The following is a 26,267-nucleotide window of genomic DNA, read 5'->3' as shown; positions in this document are numbered from 1 at the left end:
CTGTGAATCCAAATGTCCCGAGCAGCTTTATAAAGCTGCAGAGGACCGAGAATTAAGCTAAGGAGGATGGGCTGGGCTGTTCTTGTGAGCGGAGACTCCAAGAAGAAACATCTGATATGAGAAACTCATGGAACAGTGAGAAGACCCAGCTGAGTGGAAGATCCCTCTGATTGAGAAGTTGCTCTGTTTTTCCAAGCAGGCAGAAAGGAAAGGGTTGGCTGTAGCGCGATCAGGAAGCTCCGTAAAAGTACTGATCAAAAAGAGGCATTTAGAGAGAAAAGGAGCCTTGGTGGATGCCAGCTGGATCTCCTCTTGGTCTCCCACCAAAAAGGCTCTCTAAGTATGAACTGATTGGAAAAAGTCACTTTGGATCCATCTGTATTGTCAAGGAATTGCATAGCACCTGTTCAGGTGAAGTCACTAACACTGACACAAAGTTGTATTATATATATGACAAACGAGTCCTTAACACGAGGAATGACACCAGACCCACACTCACGAGGTCCACACAGGATGTCACCACCACACATCCACCCAGAAAGCAGACCCAAACTCACACTGATCAGGAAGCACGACCAAGGACCAGAAGCCAGACCGCAGCTGCAACATTAGCCATTTCAAACCCCTCCAATCCATATATGCAGCAGACTGACACCCACTATGAAGATGTAGCACGACCACGACCACGAAGCCAAACAGCAGCAGTGCAGCTCACCAGCTCAAATCCCCCTGCAACTCAGACTAATTTGAGCACAACCAAGCCCCCACCCAAACAGGACACACCCCCATCCAATCAGAGCACAAAAAAAACCCCATCCAATCAGAGCACAGCCAAGCTCCCACCTAATCAGTTCAAACCCCACTAGCAGTTAAAAGGAAGAAACAGCTGCGATCACATTGCTCCCAGAAACGAAGCTGAAGCCTGAAGATGACGAATGAGACTTCGTCGAAACGTCGCCAAGACACTTCCAATTTTACGCGGGAGAAAACCCGAATAACCAAAGACCTACATATAGATAGATAGATAGATAGATAGATAGATAGATAGATAGATAGATAGATAGATAGATAGATATAAAATACATAAATATATAAATATATACATAAGTCTTTGGCTATTCGGGTTTTCTCCCGCGTAAAATTGGAAGTGTCTTGGCGACATTTCGACGAAGTCTTATTCGTCATCTTCAGGCTTCAGCTTCGTGCTTCTGGGAGCAATGTGTGATCGCAGCTGTTTCTTCCTTTTAACTGCTGGTGGGGGTTTGAACTGATTGGGTGGGAACTTGGCTGTGCTCTGATTGGATGGGGGTTTGTGGTCATCCAGAAAGAAACACGCAAGATAGTCAGGGACACAGGAATTTCATGAGGCAAGTTAAAACAATATACAGAAGACAGAGAAGGAAAAAAGGAGGGAAAAAAGGGAAACTCCCCCTTTATACTTATGGCAGCCAATCATAGCGTAGATTGCCTCATGCACGAGTTGGCACTTTCTAACCACTACAACTGTGTATTTTGGCCAATTGTACGCTTTACTGTTCCAGCTATTAAATCCAATATCTTAGCACTCCCCCAATTTATAGCTGGACAGCATTTAAACCAAGTTGTTTTATTAAGGGCCATAATAGCTCAGGCTGTTAGAAGCCTGTTATTAGAACACAGCAGCCTGCAATTACTGCAGGTTCAAGCCCGGCCCGAGGTTGACTCATCCTTCCTTTACCTACCTTTATAAGGTAGGTAAAATGAGGACCCAGATTGTTGGGGGGGGCAATAAGTTGACTTTGTAAATATACAAATAGAATGAGACTATTGCCTTATACACTGTAAGCCGCCCTGAGTCTTCGGAGAAGGGCGGGGTATAAATGTAAATTAAAAAAAAAAATTAAGATCCTTGTATTTTTGTATGTTTATTGGCTTTGTCATGAGGTCAGCTAAATTAATTTCTGACGGACAATAAATTAGATCTATTGTATTTTCTTTCGCTGCTTCTCTGACATCACAATATTTTATGTCAACGTGCTTGCTTCTGGTTTTTATTCTCCTGTTGCCATTTGTATACATGTTGTGTTGACTTCAATATCCTTTCACTTCAATATCCAAATCCTTTAACAATTATATACACCAGGGGTGTCAAACTCGATTTCATTAAAGGCCACAGCAGGGTTGTTGTCGTGTCCTACTCCTCCTCTGACGGCCAAGTCGGGGAAGTCCGTATCAAGCGTGCCTCTGCAGCTCTGCCAAAGTCCTATCAGAGTCCTCAAGACAGGCAGGAATCCAAGGTGTGACTTCAGCAATCCAGATTAGACTTTGCCTGACTCAGAGAATGCCAGAAAGCAGATCCTTTATATAGGTCATGGGGTGTGGCTCCATGACTCAGCACTTATCCAGGCCTGCCCCTCCCTTCCTTTTGCTGATGTCGCCTCTCCATTCTCCGGAAGCGTGGATCTATCCATTGCATCGTTTCGTCTCCAGCTGTTGGTAATCCCAGCTCGTGGCTGGCTTCAGGCGCACATGCTATCGGAGGGAGGTTTGTTTGTTCGGTTTGTCCGGGCATGGTGCCAGGGCTGGGGGCTGGAGGCATGCCAGGACATTCTTCTGTACTATCAGTGTCCAGCAGGAGATAAGAGGGGCCCAGCTGCAGCGGGGGGGGGGCCGAGCGAGACACAACAGTTGTGTTTGACCTTGGGAGGGCCAGGGGGCATGGCCAGCTCGATGTCACTCGTGTAGGGGGCGCCTGTGGTGGTCCAAGTGCTCTGCCAATGAAAAACGGGTTCCCGAGCTCCGTTTTCGGCTGCGACTGTTGTGACCCAGGCCCAAGTAGGTAGTAGAAAACTCAGTCAGTGAAAAAACAAACAAACTTTATTCAAACCGCTGAGAATTACTTCATTCCCAGTGTAGTTCAACTAAACTAGAGCAAATTCCTCCCAACACAAATTCCTCAGTCCTACCGCAAACCTTGGTCAAATTAGGCAAACTGCCCAAGGCCTTTCTTGGCAAAAGTTCAGAAGTCACAGATACAAAAATAAATGCAAGAAGACAAAGCTATCGACGTTGGTTTCCGGCAAAGCCCAAATGCCGTTGCTGGTCTGTTTTAAGCCTTATGAGAGGGGCCAATCATCTCTTGGCTCTACTCCCGAGTCGTCCTCTTTGCTTGAGCTGCTCTTGCCTTCTGGCAGCTCTTCTCATGCGTGCATTATTAGGAAGAGGCTCCTTCTGTTCCTCTGCCTCACTACTATCAGTCTCTGGAGGCTCTGGAGTCCGCATCTCACTCCCCAATGGCCCTGGCCTCACCTCAGCCTCATCACCATCCAACTCCGTTGCCAGCTCCACAGGCTGCTGGCGGACCACAACAGCGACGGCCTCTTGCAACCCTCTGCCAGTGAAAATGGAGCACACGGCCCTCCTGAGCTTCATTTTTTGCTATTCCCAAGGCGGCCTCACAGACCAGATCTAAGCATCCTGTGGGCCGGATCTGGCCTCCGGACCTTGAATTTGACACCCCTGGTATACACCATGTTATCTCTGAACGTATTTCTGAAAATATCCTGGATTCTGCTCGGGCTGCGGAAATGGCAACTGAAGTCTGTTTTCTATATTTTCAACCCAATCAGTGGGAGTTCCAACCAAACATTGCAAACCACAAATCTTGACATTGACTTTCTATCTTGTACCTCATTAGCCCAATCACTGTCTACACTACATTTCCAATCCCAATTCACCTGACGATTGTAAATGCAATCCCAAATCCATGGTTTGTTTTAAATTAGTTTTGCGGGCCAGCAAGGGAGGGATGGGATGGTTCCCCACATGGAGCAGGCAAGCACGCAATGCATGCAGCTGCATTTGTGCGAGCAGCAAGCACACACGACAGTGTTTGCCCATTGCTCACGCATGTGGCGTGCATGCCACTTCTGCAGCCAGGTTCTGAAAGGATGAAGTCCTGGTGGTGACCTTAGGGACTCCTGCTTTACATTACATATTATTTTAATTTCTAACCAGTGTTGCTGTATAGGCTTTAATCATTTAAGATTGTGATGGCCCAGTTCAGCTCTACTGCGCATGTGTGCGTGACTCCTGCCAGCCAGTTGGTTTTAGGGTCTCTGCCACTCATGAGTGGGAGACAGGGGGTGGAAGAGGGGTCACACACACATGCAGGGTGGGTGTGCACCAGTGGTGGGATTCAGCCAGTTCGCACCACTTCGGGAGAACCGGTTGTTAATTTTCTGAGCAGTTTGGTGCACTGGTTGTTGGAAGAAATCATTAGGCATCACTGATTTAAGAGCCATGGTGGTGCAGTGGTGAGAATGCAGTACTGCAGACTACTTCTGCTAACTGCTGGCTGCCTGCAGTTTGGCAGTTTGCGTTTCAGCGGCTTAAGGTCGACTCAGCCTTCCATCCTTCCGAGGTTGGTAAAATGAGGACCCAGATTGTTGGGGGCAACTCTGTGAGCCGCTTAGAAAGGGATTGTAAAGAGAGGGCTGTAAAGCACGGTGAAGTGGTATATACTGTAAGTTCTATTGCTATTGCTAAATTCAATATCGTAACATATATTCATGATCACCGTGCCCTCCGGCTGAAGGATTGATGAACTGTTATGCAGGTAGTTCTTTTTTTTTTTTTTTTGGGCAAAATTTTTTTTATTTTTTTTCCCCATAATAATTCCCACAATTTGACCAGTGTACAATACAATCACTTATACAACAATCGATCCTATACTCAAATTATGCTCAATCCGGACTACTCGACCGCCACTCACTCCCTTAATCCTTTCTACCCTTCTCATCCTTCTTCGACTTTCCCCACCATCCTTCTCCTCGCTTTCCTACTTCCCCTCCTCTTTCCCACTTCTCACTACCATCCTTTCTAACCCTCTATCTTCTCCTCCTCCTTCTCCTCCTATCCTTTCTTCTCCCTCCCTTCTTTCCTACCTACCTACCTACCTACCTACTTTCTTCCTTCTTTACTCCTCTTTCCTTACCCTTTCCCTTCGGGAGTGGTTACCGAGCAGCCCCGACTTTACACCATTCCAACTTGTTTAATTCTACCATTATTCCTGTACAATGGCAATCAATCAATTTATAATCTTCCCCTCCCTTCCCCCCCCCCGAGACTTCCTAGAACAGAATACAGGATATTGTAACTAACAAACATAATCTAAAATATAACATAAAACATAGTCCATTTCACACCATCAAACCATCACACTATCAATTCCCTTCTTTCTTAAACTCTAATACATGTCAATTCCTAACTTCACTCAAAAACTAATTGATATTTTTTAATCTGATGCCTATTTTGAATATAATCAATCCACTTTCTCCATTCCAAAATATATTTTTCTTGTGTACAGTCTTTCAAATAGGCAGAAATTTTTGCCATTTCTGCTAAATTTGATACTTTACTAATCCATTCTCCAATTGTACATACAATTGGAGTATGCAGGTAGTTCTTGACTTACGACCACAATTGAACCGAAAATTTCTTTGGGTAAGCGAGACACTTGTTCAGTGAGTTTTGCCCCACCTTACGACTTGCCACAGGTACTGAGTGAATCGCTGCACTTGTTAAATTAGTATCAGGTTGTTAAGTGAATCTGGATTCCCCATTGACTTTGCTTGGTTGCTAGGTTGCAAAAGGGGATCACATGACCCCAGGACTCTGTTGCCAAGCGTCTGAATTTTGATTATGTGACGATGAGGCTGCTGTCATGGTTGTAAGTGTGAAAAATGGCCATAAGTCACTTTTTTCAGTGATGCTGCAACTTCAAATGGCCGTTAAATGAACTGTTGTAGGTTGAGGACTATTGTCGTGTCCCACTCCTCCGCTGACGGCTGGGTCAGGGAAATCCGAATCAGGCTTGCCTCTGCAGCTCTGCCCAAAGTCCTAGCAAAGTCCTCAGAGCAGGCAGGAGACCAGTAAGTGACTTCAGCAAGATAAGTTCGACTTTGCCTGACTCAGAGACTGCCAGAAAGCAGATCCTTTATATAGGCCATGGGGTGTGGCTCCATGACTCAGCACTCATTAAGGCCTGCCCCTCCCTTCCTTCTGTTGCCTCCGCCTATCCAATCTTCTGATGCGAGGGTCACTCCAATCAGCTGTTGGAAGTAAACTTTCCTCAGGCTCACATGCTGTGGAGGAGGGGGAGGGTCTAGCTGCTCCGTTTGCCTGGGCATGGAGCCAGGGCTGGGGCCGGGGGATGCTCCCTCCTCTGCAGCCTGCTTGGGCATGGAGCCAGGGCTGGGACCGGGAGGTGCCCCCTCCTCTGCAGCTTGTCTGGGCATGGAGCCAGGACTGGGGCCGGGAAGCATACATTCCTCCGTGTTCGGGAGCAGATAAGCAGACCCCGGCTGCGGTGAGAGCGGACAAGACACAACAACTATGTGTATACATATTAAGGATTCTTTCCTGTGTCCCAGCTAAAGGAGCTTGATTCAATCCTTTTGAATGCATTTTTGGGTCTCTCCCTCCCTCCCTCCCTGTGTGTGTGTGTTTGTGTGTGTAAGAGACAGAGAGCAGCAGCTTGAGTCAGATTTGAGTTTCTCCATCTCCTTCCTTCAGCCAAGAAACTTACCTCCCACTTTTTTTTCTTTCTTTTCCAGCAAGTGGCAAAGGATCCAACAGGTTGGACTGGGGTAAGTCAGAGGGAGTTGCTCCTGAATAAACAAGAGCTATTATCAGGGGTTCCAGTTAACACACTCAATGGAATCAAAACTCCAAGGCAGCCCACATGGTGCGTTTATGCACGCCCCTTACAGACCTCTTAGGAACGGGGTGAGGTCAACAGTAGACAGTCTAAGGTTAAACTTTTGCGGGTTTTGGGGAAGTAACCACAGAGTCTGGAAGTGCATTCCAGGCATTGACCACTCTGTTGCTGAAGTCGTATTTTCTGCAATCGAGTTTGGTGTGGTTTACCTTAAGTTTGTATCTATTGTGTGCTCGTGTATTGTTGTGGTTGAAGCTGAAGTAGTCATTGACAGGTAGAACATTGTAGCAGATCATTTTATGTACTACGCTTAAGTTGGACCAAAGGCGATGAAGTTCTAAGTTGTCTAAGCCCAAAAATTTCAAGTCTGGTGACATAACTCTGTTGCGAGCGGAGGAGTGGAGGACTCTTCTCGTGAAATATCTCTGGATTCGCTCAATTGTATTAATGTCTGATATGCATTGCGGGTTTCAGACAGATGAGCTGTATTCAAGAATTGGTCTAGCAAATGTTTTGTACGCTCTAGTTAGCAGTTCAATATTAGCAGAGAAGAAGCGACGCAAGATTAGGTTAACAACTCTTAACGCCAATGATGTTACAATGACCTCTGACACTTAGATTATTAGAGATGAGTATTCCAAGGTCCTTGACAGAGTGAGATTTCCAGCTTCCTTCCTTCAGACACGGAAGGCAGCCTTACATGGCTCTTGCTTTAGTTCTGGCCCTTTAGTTCTGGAATGGGAAATAAGGAAACCACCAGAAAAAGCCAGGAGCCCTAACCGTTAAGAGACCTGTTTTGATCACATGGCCTGGTCTCCTTTTAGAGATCCATGAAACTGCAGAGGTTTAATGGTGAGGAGAAAGGGACCTCATTACAGGACCAGGACAAAGCAGAGACTCACTCTGTGTCTTTCTCTCCAATGCAGGAAGGAACCTGGCCATTTAGCAGCTCCCTCGCAGGTGAGTGGCCCCACTGGGGTCTGTGTGGGGAGGAGGAAGGGAGCGAAATGTGGGCTTTGAGGTCCAAAGACCAACTGATGGTGAAGATACTTTGGGAAATCCCTCTTCTCTCTCCTGCTCATCTCAAGCGCTGCAAGGGAAGGAATTTGGGGGTGATCCGGAGGGGCTCTGGAAAGGGGGGGGCTCTGCCTGCCCCCAAACTCTTCCCCTGCAAGGCCAGACCTCCCAGGATCTGATTGGATGAGGAGGCTCAGAGACCTGCAAAGAGAAGGTCGGAATGTCCCCAGTATAAGGGAGAGGTAGGGGGCAAATGAAGAACTTCTTGAGGGTCCTACACTCATGGATGGAGTGGGGGCTTCTCCCTCCTCGAGTCCATCTGAGAATCCCACCCTCCAGATGCTGAAGGAAGACCTGGACTTTCTGGAGGCCATGAATCTATTTACATTTGTTTCTGGAGGCAACATGGGAGTTGAATTGGATGTGTGTACTTAAGGGCAGGGGTCTCCAACCTTGGTCCCTTTAAGACTTGTGGACTTCAACTCCCAGAATCCCTCAGCCAGCAAAGCTGGCTGAGGAACTCTGGGAGTTGAAGTCCACAACTCTTAAAGGGACCAAGGTTGGAGACCCCTGCTTAAGGGGATGCATCCATACATGTGGGGCAGATTCTCACCCACCTCAGGAGCCAGTCCCAGCCCTGCCCCTCCTTCTTACACTTTGGAAAATCCCACCCAGCTGATCCCTCTCTTGAAGCTGCTGTTTCCATTCCTTCCCTGGGCTGATCTTCGCTGATCCCTCAGCCTGGACTGTGTGATCGTTCCTCTTGGCTTCCTCTCAGACTGACCTTGCCTGCTTTTTCCCTCCTCTTTGCAGGATGAGTGGACAGTCCCAGCATGAGGAGAGTAGGAAATGACTCCTCCCTCAAGATGGCCTGTTGAATGGTCAGGGATTCTTTTTCTCCCGCTGATGAACAACTGATTTTGCCACCAAGCTATTTATCTGGTCGCTTTCCTCCTGGTTTTATGAACTAGAGACTAGGAAGGACCCAAGATGTTCAGGATCGTTTCGGACGATCCTGAACTGAAGGAGAAGGGGTGGTGGCGTCTAGATGCCCACAAAGAGCCATCTTTTTTTTTTAAATTTGCATTTATATTCCGCCCTTCTCTGAAGACTCAGGGCGGCTTACACTATGTTAGCAATAGTCTTCATCCATTTGTATATTATATACAAAGTCAACTTATTGCCCCCAACAATCTGGGTCCTCATTTTACCTACCTTATAAAGGATGGAAGGCTGAGTCAACCTTGGGCCTGGTGGGGCTTGAACCTGCAGTAATTGCAAGCAGCTGTGTTAATAACAGACTGTCTTAGCAGCCTGAGCCACCAGAGGCCCTGATCATCTAATCTCTTGCCACCTTTTCCCTTCAGCTGCTTGTCTTTCTTAAGCACACCTGGGTTTTTATTGCACTTACATTTTACATGACTGGTTGACTTCTGACCTACTTTATAATCTCTTGCTGGACTTTTATAACCTTAAATTTACATTTAGACAGGATTACACTATAAATTTTTGCTCTTTCTACTTTTTTTTTTTTAAGACAAGAAGAGCCTTGAACCTTTTAATTTTTTATGGGGAAAATTTACATTTAGACAGGATTACACTGTCTAAATGTAAATTTAGACAGTGCAATAAGATTCGGTGTAATAAGATCTGGTCTTTTTTTTTTGCCTCCAAAAGAGGCACCAGGTCTTATTTTCGGGGGATGTCTTCTACTGTCTCACCTCACGTCAGTGGCACCAACAGCCCCACCCAGCAGGAGGCTGTGTGGCCACTGCCAGCCCACTTCTTCTGTGGCTGCTTGACGCTGCTCACGCACAATGCCCCCAGCCTCTGTTTCGCTGTCAGAGGTCCTTCAGGAAAGGCCTCTTTAGCCGAGAAATGAGCTCTGACGGCGCCTCTGGCGGTGAAACAGAGGTCGGGGATGGCGTACGCATCAATCCGGAGCTCGTTTCTCAGCTGCAGAGGCCTTTCCTGAAGGCCTCTGACAGCAAAATGGAGGCCGGGGGCATTGTGCATGTCAATTCCAGAGCTCTTTTATCAGCTTCAGAGACCTTTCCTGAAGGCCTCTGACAGCAAAACGGAGACCGGGGACAACGTGCACAAGCGGCAGCAAACAGCCACAGAAGAAGTGGGCCGGAAGGCGAGGCAGGTGTTAGGGGTGCGTGAAGCCCGGCTGCAACTGTCCAAAGATAAGCAGCTCCACCCCACCATCCCCACCCTAGCTTGATTTTTACCCATGTGCCTCACCCCACCTGGTGCAACCAGGTGCAATGGAGTGGGTGGGATCTTAGCTAGGGCTTATATTGGGTGCACATGTAAAAATCAAGCTAGGGCTTATTTTTGGGATAGGTCTTATTTTTAGGGAAACACGGTAGGTCCTTTTAAGTATCATAAAATTCTATGGCATCAGTTCACATCATTAAACCATGAATGCCCCAGCCCCATGAAGACCCAAATCTTCCATGTAGACCATGTAAACAAGTTCTCATTGTTATGAGAACCATCTTGCGCACACCTGTTGATACGACCTTGATACGTTTTCAGAGTCTTGCAAGCTCCCATAGAGGTTTGCAAGCAGAGGTTTCGTTTCTCCAAATTAACCCATTTATAGTCAAATCCCCCACCTCCCTTATTGTAATGACCAACTGAAATGGAGAGGCACGGAGCTGCCTATGTTTCACTCGGGGCCTCTGGTGGCTCAGCAAACTAAGTCTGTCTGTTATTAACACAGCTGCTTGCAATTACTGCAAGTTCAAGTCCCACCAGGCCCAAGGTTGACTCAGTCTTCCATCCTTTATAAGGTAGGTAAAATGAGGAACCCAGATTGTTGGGGGCAATAAAAGTTGACTTTGTATATAATATACAAATGGATGAAGACTATTGCTTGACACATTGTAAGCCGCCCTGAGTCTTCGGAGAAGGGCGGGATATAAATTCAATTAAAAAAACAAAACTCTTGACATGCTGCCCACTCAAAAGAAGAACGGACCTGGAAAGGCAAAAATTAACACATATGCATATATACATCAACAATGACAAGCAATTACAAATGGCTTTTCTGGGTTTGGGTGTTTTAACAACGGTTCTGTGGCAAAAGCATAGGCAGCTCCATGCCTCTTCAGTTCAACTTGTCACCCCTGTTACTACTGTAGTGTGTTTCCTACATATATTTTAGTGGTGGGTTGCTACTGGTTCACCCCAGATCGGGTGAACCAGGGGTGAAATCCAGCAGGTTCTGGAGAACCGATAGCGGAAATTTTGAGCAGTTCGGAGAACCAGTAGTGGAAATTTTGAGTAGTTTGGAGAACCGGAAAATATCACCTCTGGCTGGCCCCAGAGTGGGGTGGGAATGGAGATTTTGCAGTATCCTTTCCCCTGCCACGCCCACCAAGGCACGCCCACAAAACCGGTAGTAAAAATGTGGATTTCACCACTGGGGTGAACCAGTAGCGGCGGGAAGCACACCCACATGCCCACGAGCGAACTGGTAGCGGCAGGATTTGAATCCCACTACTGATACATTTGTTAACCGGTTAGCAAAAAGTTCATCTGTTTCTTCTGCTTGGTTGGGTGGCCTGTAGTATACACCTATGGCAATGTCATTCTTTTTCCCTTTTATATTGACCCGTATGCATTTTAGGAGGCTTTCATTCTTGGTTTTGGGCATTTCTATAGAGATGTAATTATCTCTTATATATATAATGCAACTTCACCTCCTCTCCTGTTAGGTCTGTTTCTTTTGAACAGTTTATATCCTTCCATCCGTACATTCCAGCCATGAGTTTCATTCCACCAAGGTTCCCTAAGGGCAACTAGATCATACTTCTACTTTGAATTTTAACTTCGCTGTTGTTCAACTTGTTAACAATGTCTTCTTTGATATATGTAATGTACGATAGATCAATTAGGGTTGCAAACGAACCTGAATGCATTGCATTCAGTTTTGATCACCACGATGTAAAAGAAGATGAGGAGACTCTAGAAAGAGTGCAGAGAAGAGCAACAAAGATGATTAGGGGACTGGAGGCTAAAACATCTGAAGAACGGTTGCAGGAACTGGGTATGTCTAGTTTAAGGAAAAGAAGGACTAGGGGAGACATGATAGCAGTGTTCCAATATCTCAGGGGTTGCCCCAAAGAAGAGGGAGTCAAGCTATTCTCCAAAGCACCTGAGGGCAGGACAAGAAGCAATGGGTGGAAACTAATCAAGGAGAGAAGCAACTTAGAACTAAGGAGAAATTTCCCGACAGTTAGAACAATTAATCAGTGGAACAATTTGCCTCCAGAAGTTGTGAAAGTTTTTAAGAAGATGTTGGATAACCATTTGTCTGAAGTGGTGTAGGGTTTCCTGCCTAGGCAGGGGGTTGGACTAGAAGACCTCCAAGGTCCAATTCTTCCAACTCTGTTATTATATTCTAAATATACAAGCATATAAATTTCAGACCTGCTTTGCAAGGGAGGAATAGAATAGAATAGAATTTTTATTGGCCAGGTGTGACAAGGAATTTGTCTTGGTGCATATGCTCTCAGTGTACATAAAAGAAAAGATATCTTCATCAAGGTACAACATTTACAACATTTACAATATGAAGATGAAGATTCAACTTCATCTTCGTATTCAACTAGTGGGGGGGATGTTAAGTTTTGCAATAGTGGCGGATATCTGTAGCTGAGCTGTAAGAGGAGGGTGAAGATTCGTTCTCTGAGCTTGTGGGTTGGTGGGGGTGTGAGGGTCTTTTGATGGGTCAGCTGTGAGTCATCAGTCTGGTCTTGTGATGAGATTACGTCAGATCAGGGTCGGGTTAAGAGTGCTGTCTCTGGTTGGCTGCGTGGTTGATTTTCTTTTCTGGATCTTGTATTTTAATCTTATGAATAAAATAAAAATTGTCTGGAAAAAAAAGAAGAGAGGAGAGAGGAAAGAAGAGGGGACCAACCTACTTCTGAATTAGGGTGGACTTTTACGAGGAACCCTTCAGCCTCTCCCCCCCCCACACACCCACAACAAATGCTGGAACCAGGATAGATCATCGTTGCTTTTATCATGATTTCTAATCTTTTTTATTATTATTATAATTGAGGAACAGAGGAGAAAACCTTATGTCTTTATAATTGTGGAATCAAAAGGATTTAAATTGGATTTAGTAGATATCATTTTTATAGAGTAGAGTAGAAAATAGAATAGAATAGAATAGAATAGAATAGAATAGAATAGAATAGAATAGAATAGAATAGAATAGAATAGAATAGAATAGAAAATTAGAGTAGAACAGAACGGAACATAAGTTGAACAGTACTTAACCACAATGCAGGTAGACACATTCTGTGTAGCAGCACTGGGGATTTGTCGCAAACTCGAGCCTTCTCCACTATAGTTACATTACATAACAAATGTAGCAAACTCTATACACTGCCTAGCCTTTTCCCTTTTAGCCTTGAATCTACAAAGGGATACACCGTTTATGGATTGTAATTTTAGTATAGTTAGACCATGTATCATTGACAGACTGGATTTTATTATTATAGATTTTAGTTGTTATATGTTATTTTATACTAGAATTTTTAATTCTGTATTTACCAACAGTTTTCATTTGTCCTGGTCTCTGGTCTAAGACTGTAATAATAAACAGAACAGAACAGAACAGAAGGAATGGAATGGAATGGAATGGAATGGAATGGAATGGAATAGAATAGAATAGAATAGAATAGAATAGAATAGAATAGAATAGAATAGAATAGAATAGAATAGAATAGAGCAGAGCAGAGCAGAGCAGAGCAGAGCAGAGCAGAGCAGAGCAGAGCAGAGCAGAGCAGAGCAGAACAGAATAGAATTCTTTATTGTCCAAGTATGATTGGACACAAAAGGAATTTGTCTTTGGTGCATAAGCTTTCAGTGTACATAAAAGATATAAATGATAAATCATGATCATAATCATCATAAATACATTCATCATGAATCATAAGCTACAACACTTAGTGATAGTCAAAGGATAGTCAAAGGAAGTTGTGAATGCTCCAACACTGGGAATTTTTAAGAAAATGTTGGATAACCATCTGACTGAGATGGTGTAGGGTTTCCTGCCTGGGCAGGGGGTTGGACTAGAAGGCCTCCAAGGTCCCTTCCAACTCTGTTGCTATATTATATTATATTATATTATATTATATTATATTATATTATATTATATTATATTATATTATATTATGATATATATTATATTATATTATATTATATTATATTATATTATATTATATTATATTATATTATATTATATTATATTATATTATATTATATTATATTATATTATATTATATTATATTATATTATATTATATTATATTATATTATATTATATTATATTATATTATATTAATTATATTATATTATGGGCCTGGGTACTTACGGGACCGCCTGCTGTTACCTCATGCCTCCCACCGACCCATACGCTCTCACAGAGAGGGACTTCTCAGGGTGCCGTCCGCCAAACAATGTCGGCTGGCGGCCCCCAGGGGAAGATCCTTCTCTGTGGGGGCTCCCACACTCTGGAACGAGCTTCCCCCAGGTTTACGCCAAATACCTGACCTTCGGACTTTCCACCGCGAACTGAAGACACACCTTTTTATCCGCGTGGGGCTGGCTTGAATTTTAAATGTTAAATGTTATTAATTTTAAAAGGGGTTTTTTAGTGTATGGTAAATTTTTAAATTTTCAGGCTAATTTAAATAAGTTTTTTAAATTCCGTTTTAATTGTATTTTGTATTGTTCGTTTTATTCTGCCTGTACACCGCCCCGAGTCCTTCGGGAGAAGAGCGGTGTAAAAATCAAATAAATAAATAAAAAATAAATATATTATATTATATAATATTCTATTATATTATATTATATTATATTATATTATATTATATTATATTATATTATATTATATTATATTATATTATATTATATTATATTATATTTTATTATATTATATTATATTATATTATATTATATTTTTTTATATTATATTATATTATATTATATTAATTATATTATATTATATTATGGGCCTGGGTACTTACGGGACCGCCTGCTGTTACCTCATGCCTCCCACCGACCCATACGCTCTCACAGAGAGGGACTTCTCAGGGTGCCGTCCGCCAAACAATGTCGGCTGGCGGCCCCCAGGGGAAGATCCTTCTCTGTGGGGGCTCCCACACTCTGGAACGAGCTTCCCCCAGGTTTACGCCAAATACCTGACCTTCGGACTTTCCACCGCGAACTGAAGACACACCTTTTTATCCGCGTGGGGCTGGCTTAAATTGAATTTTAAATGTTAAATTTTATTAATTTTAAAAGGGGTTTTTTAGTGTATGGTAAATTTTTAAATTTTCAGGCTAATTTAAATAAGTTTTTTAAATTCCGTTTTAATTGTATTTTGTATTGTTCGTTTTATTCTGCCTGTACACCGCCCTGAGTCCTTCGGGAGAAGGGCGGTATAAAAATCAAATAAATAAATAAATAAATAAATAAAAATATTATATTATATTATATTATATTATATTATATTATATTATATTATATTATATTATATTATATTATATTATATTATATTATATTATATTATATTATATTATATTATATTATTATATTATATTATATTATATTATATTATATTATATTATATTATATTATATTATATTATATTAATTATATTATATTATATTATGGGCCTGGGTACTTACGGGACCGCCTGCTGTTACCTTATACCTCCCACCGACCCATACGCTCTCACAGAGAGGGACTTCTCAGGGTGCCGTCCGCCAAACAATGTCGGCTGGCGGCCCCCAGGGGTAGATCCTTCTCTGTGGGGCTCCACACTCTGGAACGAGCTTCCCCAGGTTTACGCCAAATACCTGACCTTGGACTTTCCATGAACTGAAGACACACCTTTTATCCAGCGTGGGGCTGGCTTGAATTTTAAATGTTAAATGTTATTAATTTTAAAAGGGTTTTTAGTGTATGGTAAATTTTAAATTTTCAGGCTAATTTAAATAAGTTTTTAAATTCGTTTTAATTGTATTTTGTATTGTTCGTTTTATTCTGCCTGTACACCGCCCTGAGTCCTTCGGGAGAAGGGCGGTATAAAAATCAAATAAATAAATAAATAAATAAATAAATAAAAATATTATATTATATTATATTATATTATATTATATTATATTATATTATATTATATTATATTATATTATATTATATTATATTATATTATATTATATTATATTATATTATATTATATTATATTATATTATATTATATTATATTAAGACTAAATAAGCAGTCAAAATCATACTAGGAAACTAAATAAAACAATATAAATCATAAGATACAAGCAACAAGGTTATAGTCGTAAGTAGAAAAGGAGATAGGTAATGGGAAGGATGAGAAAAATATTAGTAATACAGTCTTAGTAAATAATTTGACAGTGTTGGGGGGATTACGGTAATTGCTTAGCAGAGTGATGGCATTCGGATAAAAACTATCCTTGTGTCTAGTTCTGGTGTGCAATGCTCTATAGCGCCATTTTGAGTGTAGAAGTTGAAACAATTTATGTCCAGGATGTGAGGGGTTTGTAGATATTTTCACAGCCCTCTTATATTATTTTATAATGCATAATAGTATCCCCAATAATTTTTTAAAGTGCATTTTGAGATTTCTGTCATTAAAGTAGTTAATGTATTTTAATTAAAAAAAATAAGAATTGCACAGTTCATTGACTATATATATATTTGACCATCCAAGTTTGACAAATAATCATTATACTGAGTGTAGCATTCAAACACCTTTTTTTCCTCCAGTTTTTATCCAGATTGCCATTAATGGATTTTCATTATGTAGAAAAATGGAACATGAAATTGATTGCACAGCCAGGCTTCTTCTCCTGTAATCATTTGTAAACATAGTGCAAGAATAGCAAAATTGCTTGCTGGAAATACATGACTTTGTTGTCTTCTCACCTGAGTTTGCTGCCTGTTTTGGATGGTTGGATTTTACTCACTTTGTCTCTCAAAGATCCCAATTTCACTTTGAGTGCGTGGAAGAGGAAGAACCAAGGCAACACAATTCAATGCAATTCAACCTTTATTGTCAACACACGACACGTGTACAATGATGTCAGAGTGTGCACAGGGTGACTGCTAGTTTGAGACAATCCAGGAGCAAAATACAGGACACAGAGTTTTGGTCATTACGAACAGTGGTTTATGTACAAGACTTCTATATACAGACATACACACAGTAGGCACATACCAGGCAATCAATCAATCTTCAACTCTACACGGAGAGCTACAATGCAGATATAACACAACGAGGGCAGAGGTACACGAGAAAGAGAGATGTCCATTAATGGCCTCCCTTATATAGACAGCTTCTTAAAGCAGCAATAACCCTGCTGACTCATCCTCAGTTCATCATTCTGGTCCAAAGCAGTGGTGGGTTGCTACTGGTTCACCCTGGATCGGGCGAACCAGTAGCGGTGGTGGCAGAAGGCTCCGCCCACCTGCCTGGACGTCTCTGTGCATGCGCGCACACATGCGCGCCCACGAGCAAACTGGTAGCGACATGATTTGAAACCCACTACTGGTCCACAGCCTTACAATGGCTGGCCAGCTTTAAATCTGCAGTACACTGACAAATGAGATTGGCTGAGTCGCCCTACATGCACCCTCCCCCAACATAAATACATATCAATAACTCACAGTGAAAGAAAAAAAATCCCTAACCCGGAACAAGAATTGGGGGAGGCTCCTGTGTGGTCCTTGGCAGAGGTGGGTTTCAGCAGATTCTGACCAGTTCTGGAGAAACGGTAGCGGAAATTTTGAGTATTTCAGAGAACCGGTAAGTACCACCTCTGACTGCCTCTTAAGTCCCAGCTGATCGGGAGGAAATGGGGATTTTGCAGTAACCTTCCCCTGGAGTGGGGTGTTGTGTCTGCGCCCCCTGAGCAGGGCCTGCTGCCAGAAAGTGACTTGGACAGTGAGGGGGAAGGGCCGTCAGGACTTACCTCAGGAGCACCAGCTTGCCTGGCTCAGCTCCAGGAGCCAGAAACAGGCCAGGTGGAAGAGATCTCCATCCCCTGACTCTTCTCCCCCCCTGGCCACGCCTGCAGACCCAGCTGACGGCAATGAGGCTTGGTTTTGTAGGCAGGAGAGGAGGGAACAATAGAAGCAAGTGTGGGGCAGGCCTAGGTAGTGCTGAGTCATGGAGCCACACCCCACAGGATATAAAAGGCAGCCAGAGCTGCTGTGTCTCTTTGTAACAGGCAAATCCACTGATTAAGAGCTGAAGTTTGTTTCTAGGTGACTCACCAGCATCATGGAAGATAACGGAGGCTCTTGGCAGACGCTGGCTGTTCTGCTGCCAGAGCCGATAGTGACGGCTAATTAAGCCATCATTCGGACGGAGGCGAGGGAGGACAGAACACGGGGAGGGAATGGAGATTATACAGTATCCTTCCCCTGCCACACCCACCAAGCCACACCCACAGAACCAATAGTAAAAAAATTTGAAACCCACCACTGGTCCTTGGGGAAGAGGCAGCCATTTTGCTCCTGTGTCCAGATGTTTCTCTAGCATCACCAGCTGATCTGTAAAATGGCCATTTGGACTTGGCTTGGTGGTGGCAGCAACAGAGGCTCCTTTTCCCTCAGATACTCCTTTGCCCTCCAGCTGTTGGCCAAGTGACCCCAGTATTTCTCCGCACTTATGACATCTGTAGCATGTTGCTCGATGGCCCTATTCAGGGTCACCCGATCCCTTGTAGGGAAGGAGAGCTCAGACGGTCATCCTCGGAGCTTTGCAACACCTAATGGACATTTTTTTTAAATTTGCATTTATATCCCGCCCTTCTCCGAAGACTCAGGGCGGCTTACACTATGTCAAGCAGTAGTCTTCATCCATTTGTATATTATATACGAAGTCAACTTATTGCTCCCAACAATCTGGGTCCTCATTTTACCTACCTTATAACGGATGGAAGGCTGAGTCAACCTTGGGCCTGGTGGGACTTGAACCTGCAATAATTGCAAGCAGCTGCTGTTAATAACAGGCTGCATTAGCCTGTTGAGCCACCAGAGGCCCAAATTGCTCAGATTCCTTCTTAGCTTGGAGGCCAAGCATGGTGCAATTCCATCAGAGATGTCCAAGAAAAAGAAGGTATCCTGTTATCTGGGAGCAATTTGATCCTGCTGGACCTATGGAAGTGGACAGGATCCTTGGGGCTGTCAGCACAGTTACGTCCTTGCTTATTAGAATCTTGTCCCTCCAGGTTATTAAAATCTTCCAGGATGGTGACTGGGTGGGTGCACCAGGCCTTATTTTCGGGGGATGTCTTCCATTGACTCACTTCACGGAGGCGCTGCCGACAGCCCTGCCCAGCAGGAGCCTGCTTCCGGCCCGCTTCTGCGGCTGCTTGCTGCCACTCGTGCGGGGCACCCCCAGCCTCTGTTTTGCCATCAGAGTCCTTCAGGAAAGGCCTCTGCAGCCGATAAAAGAGCTCCGGATCATAAGTGCAAACTGATTTCCAAGTGGCCGAGATACGATCATGTGATCTGGGGGATGGTGGCAGTGTGGCAACCATAACTTCAAAGAAATCGATGTGGCAATCATCACTTCTAAGAAATATTAGAGGAACTGGCCTGGAATGGGAGAGCGACACAGATCCTGCAGGCCCTCCTGCGTTTTTGTCCTCATACTGACCGTCACATTCAGCAACAGAAGGCAAGGATTCACGCCATCAGAATAGAGCTGGAAGGGACCCTGGAGGTCTTCTAGTCCAGCCCTCTGCTCAAGCAGGACACCCTATACCAGGGGTCCCCAACCTTTCGGACCTCAGGGACCACTAAATTCATAATTTTAAATCCCGTGGACCACTAATATGATCTGCTTAATGACCGGCTGGGTGTATGTGTGGCTAGGTGGTCATATGACTGGGTGAGCATGACCAACTTGATGTCACTCATGTCGAGGGGCACCTCGCCGGCCTCTACTCGCCCCAGCACCTGGAGGCCCAGAGGGATGACATGGCCAGACCAGTTCCAGGCCATGATGCAGTCCCACTGGAATAAGGTCCTCCAGCTCTTCGTCACCACCAACAGCACTTCCCTCCAGCCTTTGTCCAAAGCCCCACATCAAGTTGGAATTTCTCCCCCCCCCAACATCTGACCCACGCAAAAAGACCTTGAAGGGGGAGGCTCTCTGAAGCAACACAAGCGTTCATTGCACGTATCCAGTCCAGGGGCCGTAATTTGAGGATCCCTGATTTAGTGCAATATAAAAAATGCAAATAATTTTTTGGGGGACCACCAAAATTTTCTCGCGGACCACCAGAGGTCCATGGACCACCGGTTGGCGACTGCTGCCCTATCCTATTTCAGACAGGTGGCTGTCCAATCTTTTCTGAAAAAACCTCCAGTGAGGAAGCACCCACAACTTCTGAAGGCAAGCCGTTCCACTGGTTAATTGTCCTCACTGTTAGGAAGTTTCTCCTCAATTCCAGGGTGCTTCCCTCCTTGATTAGTTTTCATCCATGGTTTCTTGTCCTGCCTTCTGGTGCTTTGGAAAATAAGTTGATCCCCTCTTCTTTGTGGCAGCCCCTCAAATCCTGGAATACTGCTATCATGTCACCCCTAATTCTTCTTTTCTCTAGACCAGGGGTTGGCAACCTGCGGCTCTGGAGCCGCATATGGCTCTTTCATCCCTCTGCTGCAGCTCCCTGTCACTCAAAAAAGTGTCACAACCGCCAATGTGCGACACCTGCTGGCACATGATTTACTGAGCTTTTCAATCCCCAGTAGGCCAACTATGGATAAATCTAAAAAAAGAAAAGGTAAAGGTAAAAAACGATATATGCAGCGTTATCTTCATTTTAGATATCAAAGGGATTTTTTTGTGGCTCCCAGTGTTTACTTTTCTGTGGGAAACGGTTCCAAATGGCTCCCGATCCCTGCTCTAGACTAATCCAGGGGTGAAATACTACCGGTTCGCTCCGGTTCGGGTGAATCAGTAGTGATAAAAACTACCGGTTCGAGTGAACCGTTAGTTTAAAAAAACTACCGGTTCCTCCAATCCGGTATTTCTGACAATCAGCTGTGCTGCGCGGTTTAGCTTTGCTAGAAAACAGGAAATCCTGCTTTCTAGCGAAGCTAAATCACGTAGCACAGCTGATCTCCCCCTGCTGTTCTACTTACTTTCCCAAGCCTCCTTTTGGCGCACGGCACACATGCACGGTCAGCATACCGGTAGCAAACAGGTTCAGATTTCACCACTGGGCTAACCATACCGATTCCTGCAACAGTTCTTCATAGGTTTTCAAGGTAGTGGAGGTGGAGGTGCTTTATGATGGCACCACCATCATGTTACTTCCTTGCTGTCTTCTCTCTTTAGTGGACCAACTGTTTCCTTGATTTTTTTCTTGTTATTTATGTGTTGGAAGAAATTTTTTTTATTATCTTTGACTTTTGTTGCAAGTCTTTGTTCATTCTGAGCCTTTGCTTTCCTGACTTCATATTTACAGATTCTGGCTATCTGCTGATATTCTGCCTTAGTTGTGTGTCCTTCTTTCCATTTTTTGTACTTGTCTTTTTTGTCTTTCAATTTGTCAGAGAGATCTTTGTGCAGCCATGCGGGTTTCTTCTTGGATTTCTTGTTTTTCTTTCTCATTGGTATTGTGCTGGTCTGGGCTTTTATAATCATATTTTTCAGAGTTTCCCAAGATTCTTGAGTTGTTTTCTCCTTTAGGATTTTTTTATTATTATTATTATTATTATTATTATTATTATTATTATTATTATTATTATTATTATTATTATTATTATTATTATTTTCATCTTCTTAGATTTTCATCTAAGGAATCTTTCCCAAGTTATCTCTGAGTTTATTAAAATCAGCTCTTTTAAAATCTAAGACTCTGGTATCATTCTATTGCTTGTGTTTGTGATGTTGAATTATTGTATGACATGGTCACTCTCACCCAAGGTTCCTGCAGTTTCAACTCCCTGGACAACTATCTGTCAAAAATGGTTTGGGGTCTCCTGCTTGAGCAGTTGGATTAGATGACCTACACGAGGTCTCTTCCAACTCTGTTATTCTGTTCTGTTCGGATTAAAAATAAGATATCCTTTTTACCTGTGTCAAAAAACACTCCCCAAAGTCCCTGGTTTTAGGAAATTAAATGTATTATTTCCCAAACGAAGGATATGTTTGGGGCACTTTTGGCAAATTAACACAGGAACTCCAGCATTCCAAATATATTGAGAGTTTTGAAACAGTTGAAATAGCTTTTCTATCACTGCTTGATACTCAGTTGAATGGCCCTCAAAGATGAAATTTAAGATGAAGCATCTTGGGAGAGGTTGTGTTTTCTCCGTCCCTCCATCCCTCCCTCTCTCTCCCTCTCTTTCTCTCCTCTTCCTTCCTCTTTCCCTCCCTCCCTCCCTCCCAAGTAACCCTACTCTATTATTAGAGAAAAGGAGGAAACTGGCAAGCCAGGGGTTTTTCCAGCCTGACTCAAAACTTCCTTTCTGGGTGGTACAAGAGAGAGAGGAGATACAGCTGGGGCCAGGGTCATGGCAGACTCTGCAGCACAAGATGGAGGATCTGCCCTCTGGGGCTCCCCAATGCACCACACTTGTGCAGAGGTTGTCATTTGGGGGGCTGCCTTGGAGGAACTTCCAGGCAAATTATTACTTGCCTGTTTTGTCCACTGGAAGGCTTCAACCCACTGTCATCCAACTGGACTACCTTAGAGGGTTGTTGTGAGAGTAATGGAAGGAGAAAATATTGACTCTCTGGAGTTGGAACTTCTTAACCAAAGGCTCTTGCAGAAGGACAGTCCTGGTTCTTACCAGAATCCAAAGCGTCTGAGAAGACACCATAATAAATATGATACTGAAGTCTTTAAAAAGTAAACATGTTCAGTGGATGCCCTGGCAAATATGGATGATGTCCCTGTGTTTCCATGTCCATCTATGTCCATCCAGTAGTTTGTGCGTGAATCTCTCGTTTGCACAAGATGCTGCAGTTTAAACTAACCAGGCTCTGAGAGCAGACAAAACTACTCCTGCTGTAAACCCAGACAGAAAAGAGAGGATCTAAAGGTGAGGCTCACCCTGCAGATGGACAATTTCCAGAGATCACCAGCAACTGGAGGGTCCCCGTAATGGCCTGGGCCTTCTTCAGTGGTACAAATACAGGGATTAAGGGAGACAGAAGGTCGCTCTTCTTCTCCCCAGGCATTGCCTTATTCTCACTCTGTACATGCTCCATGGAAGGCTGACCACAGCAGGAGATGCTTCAAGCCCCGATAATCCATTGCCTCTTACACACAGTTTGCTCATCACAGGAAGTCATGACTTCTTTATTGAGTAAATGTGGCCATCATAAGAACAACAATCATAACCTGAAGAGGAATTTATTATTTTTAGTCCAAGGGTTGCCCAGAAAAGCCACCAAAACCAATCTTAGTTCAGTGCAGGAAAACCGAAGAGCTTTGAAGCTTCCTGACGATTCAGGTCATCGCAGGAGAATAAAAAGAAAGAGGGAATCAATTAATGCATTGTTCTGCATTTGGCATCCCGGACCTTTTGCGATAAAAAGAGGCGTCTTCGCCTTGAAGGTTCCCCAAGCGCCTTTGAGCATTTTCATCCAGAGCAGCGGTTGTCAACCTGGTCCCTACAGCCCCCTAGTGGGCGTTCCAGCTTTCATGGTGGGAGGTAGGGGTTTTGTCTGATACTGAAGCACTTTCCTTTTTTTTTTTATTTAATTGACTTTTTTAAAAAAAATTCATAGCATTATTTAAAAACATTTTCATTAGGTTTTCATAAAATTCCCCGTGACAATTTAAATTTCCGAAAATATACTATTTGTATCGCCCGCACATAAATTTAGTTCACGTTACGGAAGTGAAACTAAATGGTGCTATAGTGTGACCGTAAACAAAAGAGCCTCGTCCCAGAATAGCTCGCGCATCTCCCCCCACACTACCCAGCTGTAACAGACAAGCAGAGCTGGTAGCCAGCGCCCCCCCCCAAACCCAATCCACAATGCGTGAGAGGCATGCGCAGACGACAATACATGGTGCATTACTGTGGAACTGGTGGGCGGTTAGAAAATTTTACTACTGACAGAGATAGAAAAGTGGGCAGTAGGTATAAAAAGCTTGACTACCCCTGATCCAGAGCAAAGGTCAGTTGGGGGTTTCTGACCTCCACTTTATTTTTTTATTTATTTTATTTATTTATTTATTTTGTCACAACAATATATGTAGGAATCATACAAAAGATTATATAGTATATAAACATATATGAGTAAATATAAGGAGGTATAAGCATATATAGAAAGAAGAAAAGAAAACAATAGGACAGGAACGGTAGGCACGTTTGTGCGCTTATGCACGCCCCTTATGGTCCTCTTAGGAATGGGGTGAGGTCAATAGTAGAAAGTTTTTGGATAAAACTTTTAGGATTATGGGAAGAGACCACAGAGTCAGGTAAAGTATTCCAAGCACTGATGATTCTGTTACAGAAGTCATATTTTCTGCAATCTAGATTAAAGCGGTTGACATTAAGTTTAAATCTATTAGTTGCTCTAGTATTATTGCAATTAAAGCTGAAGTAGTCTTTGACAGGAAGGACATTACAATAGATGATTCTGTGAGTTAAACTTAGGTCTTGTCGAAGGCGACGGAGTTCCAAGTTTTCTAAGCCTAGGATTTCAAGTCTGGTGGGATAAGGTATTTTGTTGTTTTCAGAGGAATGGAGAACTCTTCTTGTAAAATATTTCTGGACACGTTCAATTGTATTGATGTCAGAGATGTGGTGAGGGTTCCAAACAGGTGAGCTGTATTCTAGAATTGGTCTAGCAAATGTTTTATATGCTCTGGTTAGTAGTGTGGTGTTTTTGGAAAAGAAGCTACGCAAGATTAGGTTTACAACTCTTAGAGCTTTTTTTGCTATGTAGTTGCAGTGGGCTTTGGCACTTAGATCATTTGACATGAAAACTCCGAGGTCTTTAACGGGAATGGGGTCATCTGTGAGGTAATGTCCATCTAGTATGTACTTAGTTTTTGGGTTCTTTTTTCCTATATGTAAGACTGAGCATTTGCTGGTTGAAATTTGGAGCCTGATCACACAGCTTCGAGGGGCTGTGGGGGGTCTGAACGGGACGCCCCTCCCCCCACCGCCTGCGCCCTGATAACTCTCCCGCCCTTTTGACCCCCGCAGATCTGCCCTTCCCCCCATGACGAAGAATTCCTGGAATGAGATGTTGTTGAACGTTTAACTTTCTTGCGTAACTTTCCCTTCCCTTTTCCAGATTTCCTCAGAAGTTTTCCCCGGTTGGTCTGCCTAGCAACCAGAGACGTCATAGGAACGGGTTTTTTTTTTTTCCTACTGGTTGAGCTCGGCCAATCGCCGGCTCGCTTTGGATTGTTGCGCTATTGATCAATCCGAGCGCCTCTTGCTTTGCCTTGGACTTTTCAGAAGAGCGCAGCGCAGGCGGAGGTTTCGGGACAGAGCAGAGGATGGCTCGGCGCTCTGCGTCCCTGTGGCTCCTGGTGTTGGAGGTGTTCGCTTTGCAGCACATGTGTCTCGGTGAGTGCCTTCCAAGATGTATTTATTTATTTATTTATTTTATTTTGTCACAACAATATATGTAGGTATCATACAAAAAGATTATATAGTAAATAAACACATATATGGGTAAATATAAGGAGGTATAAGCATATATATAGGAAGAAGAAAAGAAAAACAATAGGACAGGAACGGTAGGCACGTTTGTGCGCTTATGCACGCCCCTTATGGTCCTCTTAGGAATGGGGTGAGGTCAATAGTAGAAAGTTTTTGGATAAAACTTTTAGGATTATGGGAAGAGACCACAGAGTCAGGTAAAGTATTCCAAGCACTGATGATTCTGTTACAGAAGTCATATTTTCTGCAATCTAGATTAAAGCGGTTGACATTAAGTTTAAATCTATTAGTTGCTCTAGTATTATTGCAATTAAAGCTGAAGTAGTCTTTAACAGGAAGGACATTACAATAGATGATTCTGTGAGTTAAACTTAGGTCTTGTCGAAGGCGACGGAGTTCCAAGTTTTCTAAGCCCAGGATTTCAAGTCTGGTGGGATAGGGTATTTTATTGTTTATATGTAAGGGGCTCAAGCCCCTTTTCTGCTGGTGGGAACCATCCGTCCGTCCGTTTGTCTGCCTGCCTGCCTTTCTCCCTCTTTGCTGCCATTCTCTCCCCCGCTCCTCATCTCCCGAGCCATTCTAGGAACAGGACAAGACGGCCCCTCCAGATGTCACTCAAGTTTACCTGCCCAATTCTTTCCGTCCCACCTTGGAGGTTCTGGGATGGGAACGCTCGGACGCGACAAGGTCAACTCGCAAACTCCCTGGCTGCCTTTGCACCTCCCACCCCCACCACTAGGGGCACTTCTACCATTAATAAGTTGCCCCCACTTGGACCAAAAAAAAAAAAAAGGTTAAAAGTTCCAAGGCATTTTTCTCCCTGGGGGCGGGGGGGAG

General features: G+C 43.6%; 1 protein-coding gene across 6 annotated transcripts in view; it reads left to right on the top strand.

Annotated features, from left to right (window-relative positions):
• LOC131189851 (major histocompatibility complex class I-related gene protein-like) overlaps window positions 1–25,295 on the top strand; it is a 63,424-nt gene extending 38,129 nt beyond the window's left edge. Inside the window, exons 7-9 of one of the 6 annotated variants that reach the window (XM_058166392.1) lie at window positions 6,597–6,629; window positions 7,627–7,660; window positions 25,057–25,071. In XM_058166392.1, the coding sequence (XP_058022375.1) occupies window positions 6,597–6,629; window positions 7,627–7,646 (53 nt within the window). In that variant the 3' untranslated portion in view covers window positions 7,647–7,660; window positions 25,057–25,071. Of the gene's footprint in view, window positions 1–6,596; window positions 6,630–7,626; window positions 7,661–8,530; window positions 8,846–16,544; window positions 20,696–25,056 lie in introns of those variants that run through there. The other 5 variants (XM_058166391.1, XM_058166390.1, XM_058166393.1 and 2 more) reach the window with 5 other exon arrangements.
• The last annotated feature ends 972 nt before the right edge of the window (window positions 25,296–26,267 follow it).

Source organism: Ahaetulla prasina, chromosome 2 (assembly GCF_028640845.1).
Source record: "Ahaetulla prasina isolate Xishuangbanna chromosome 2, ASM2864084v1, whole genome shotgun sequence".
Taxonomy (NCBI): domain Eukaryota; kingdom Metazoa; phylum Chordata; class Lepidosauria; order Squamata; family Colubridae; genus Ahaetulla; species Ahaetulla prasina.
The sequence above is the reverse complement of the archived record's forward strand: the minus strand, read 5'-3'. Positions and strand labels throughout refer to the sequence as shown.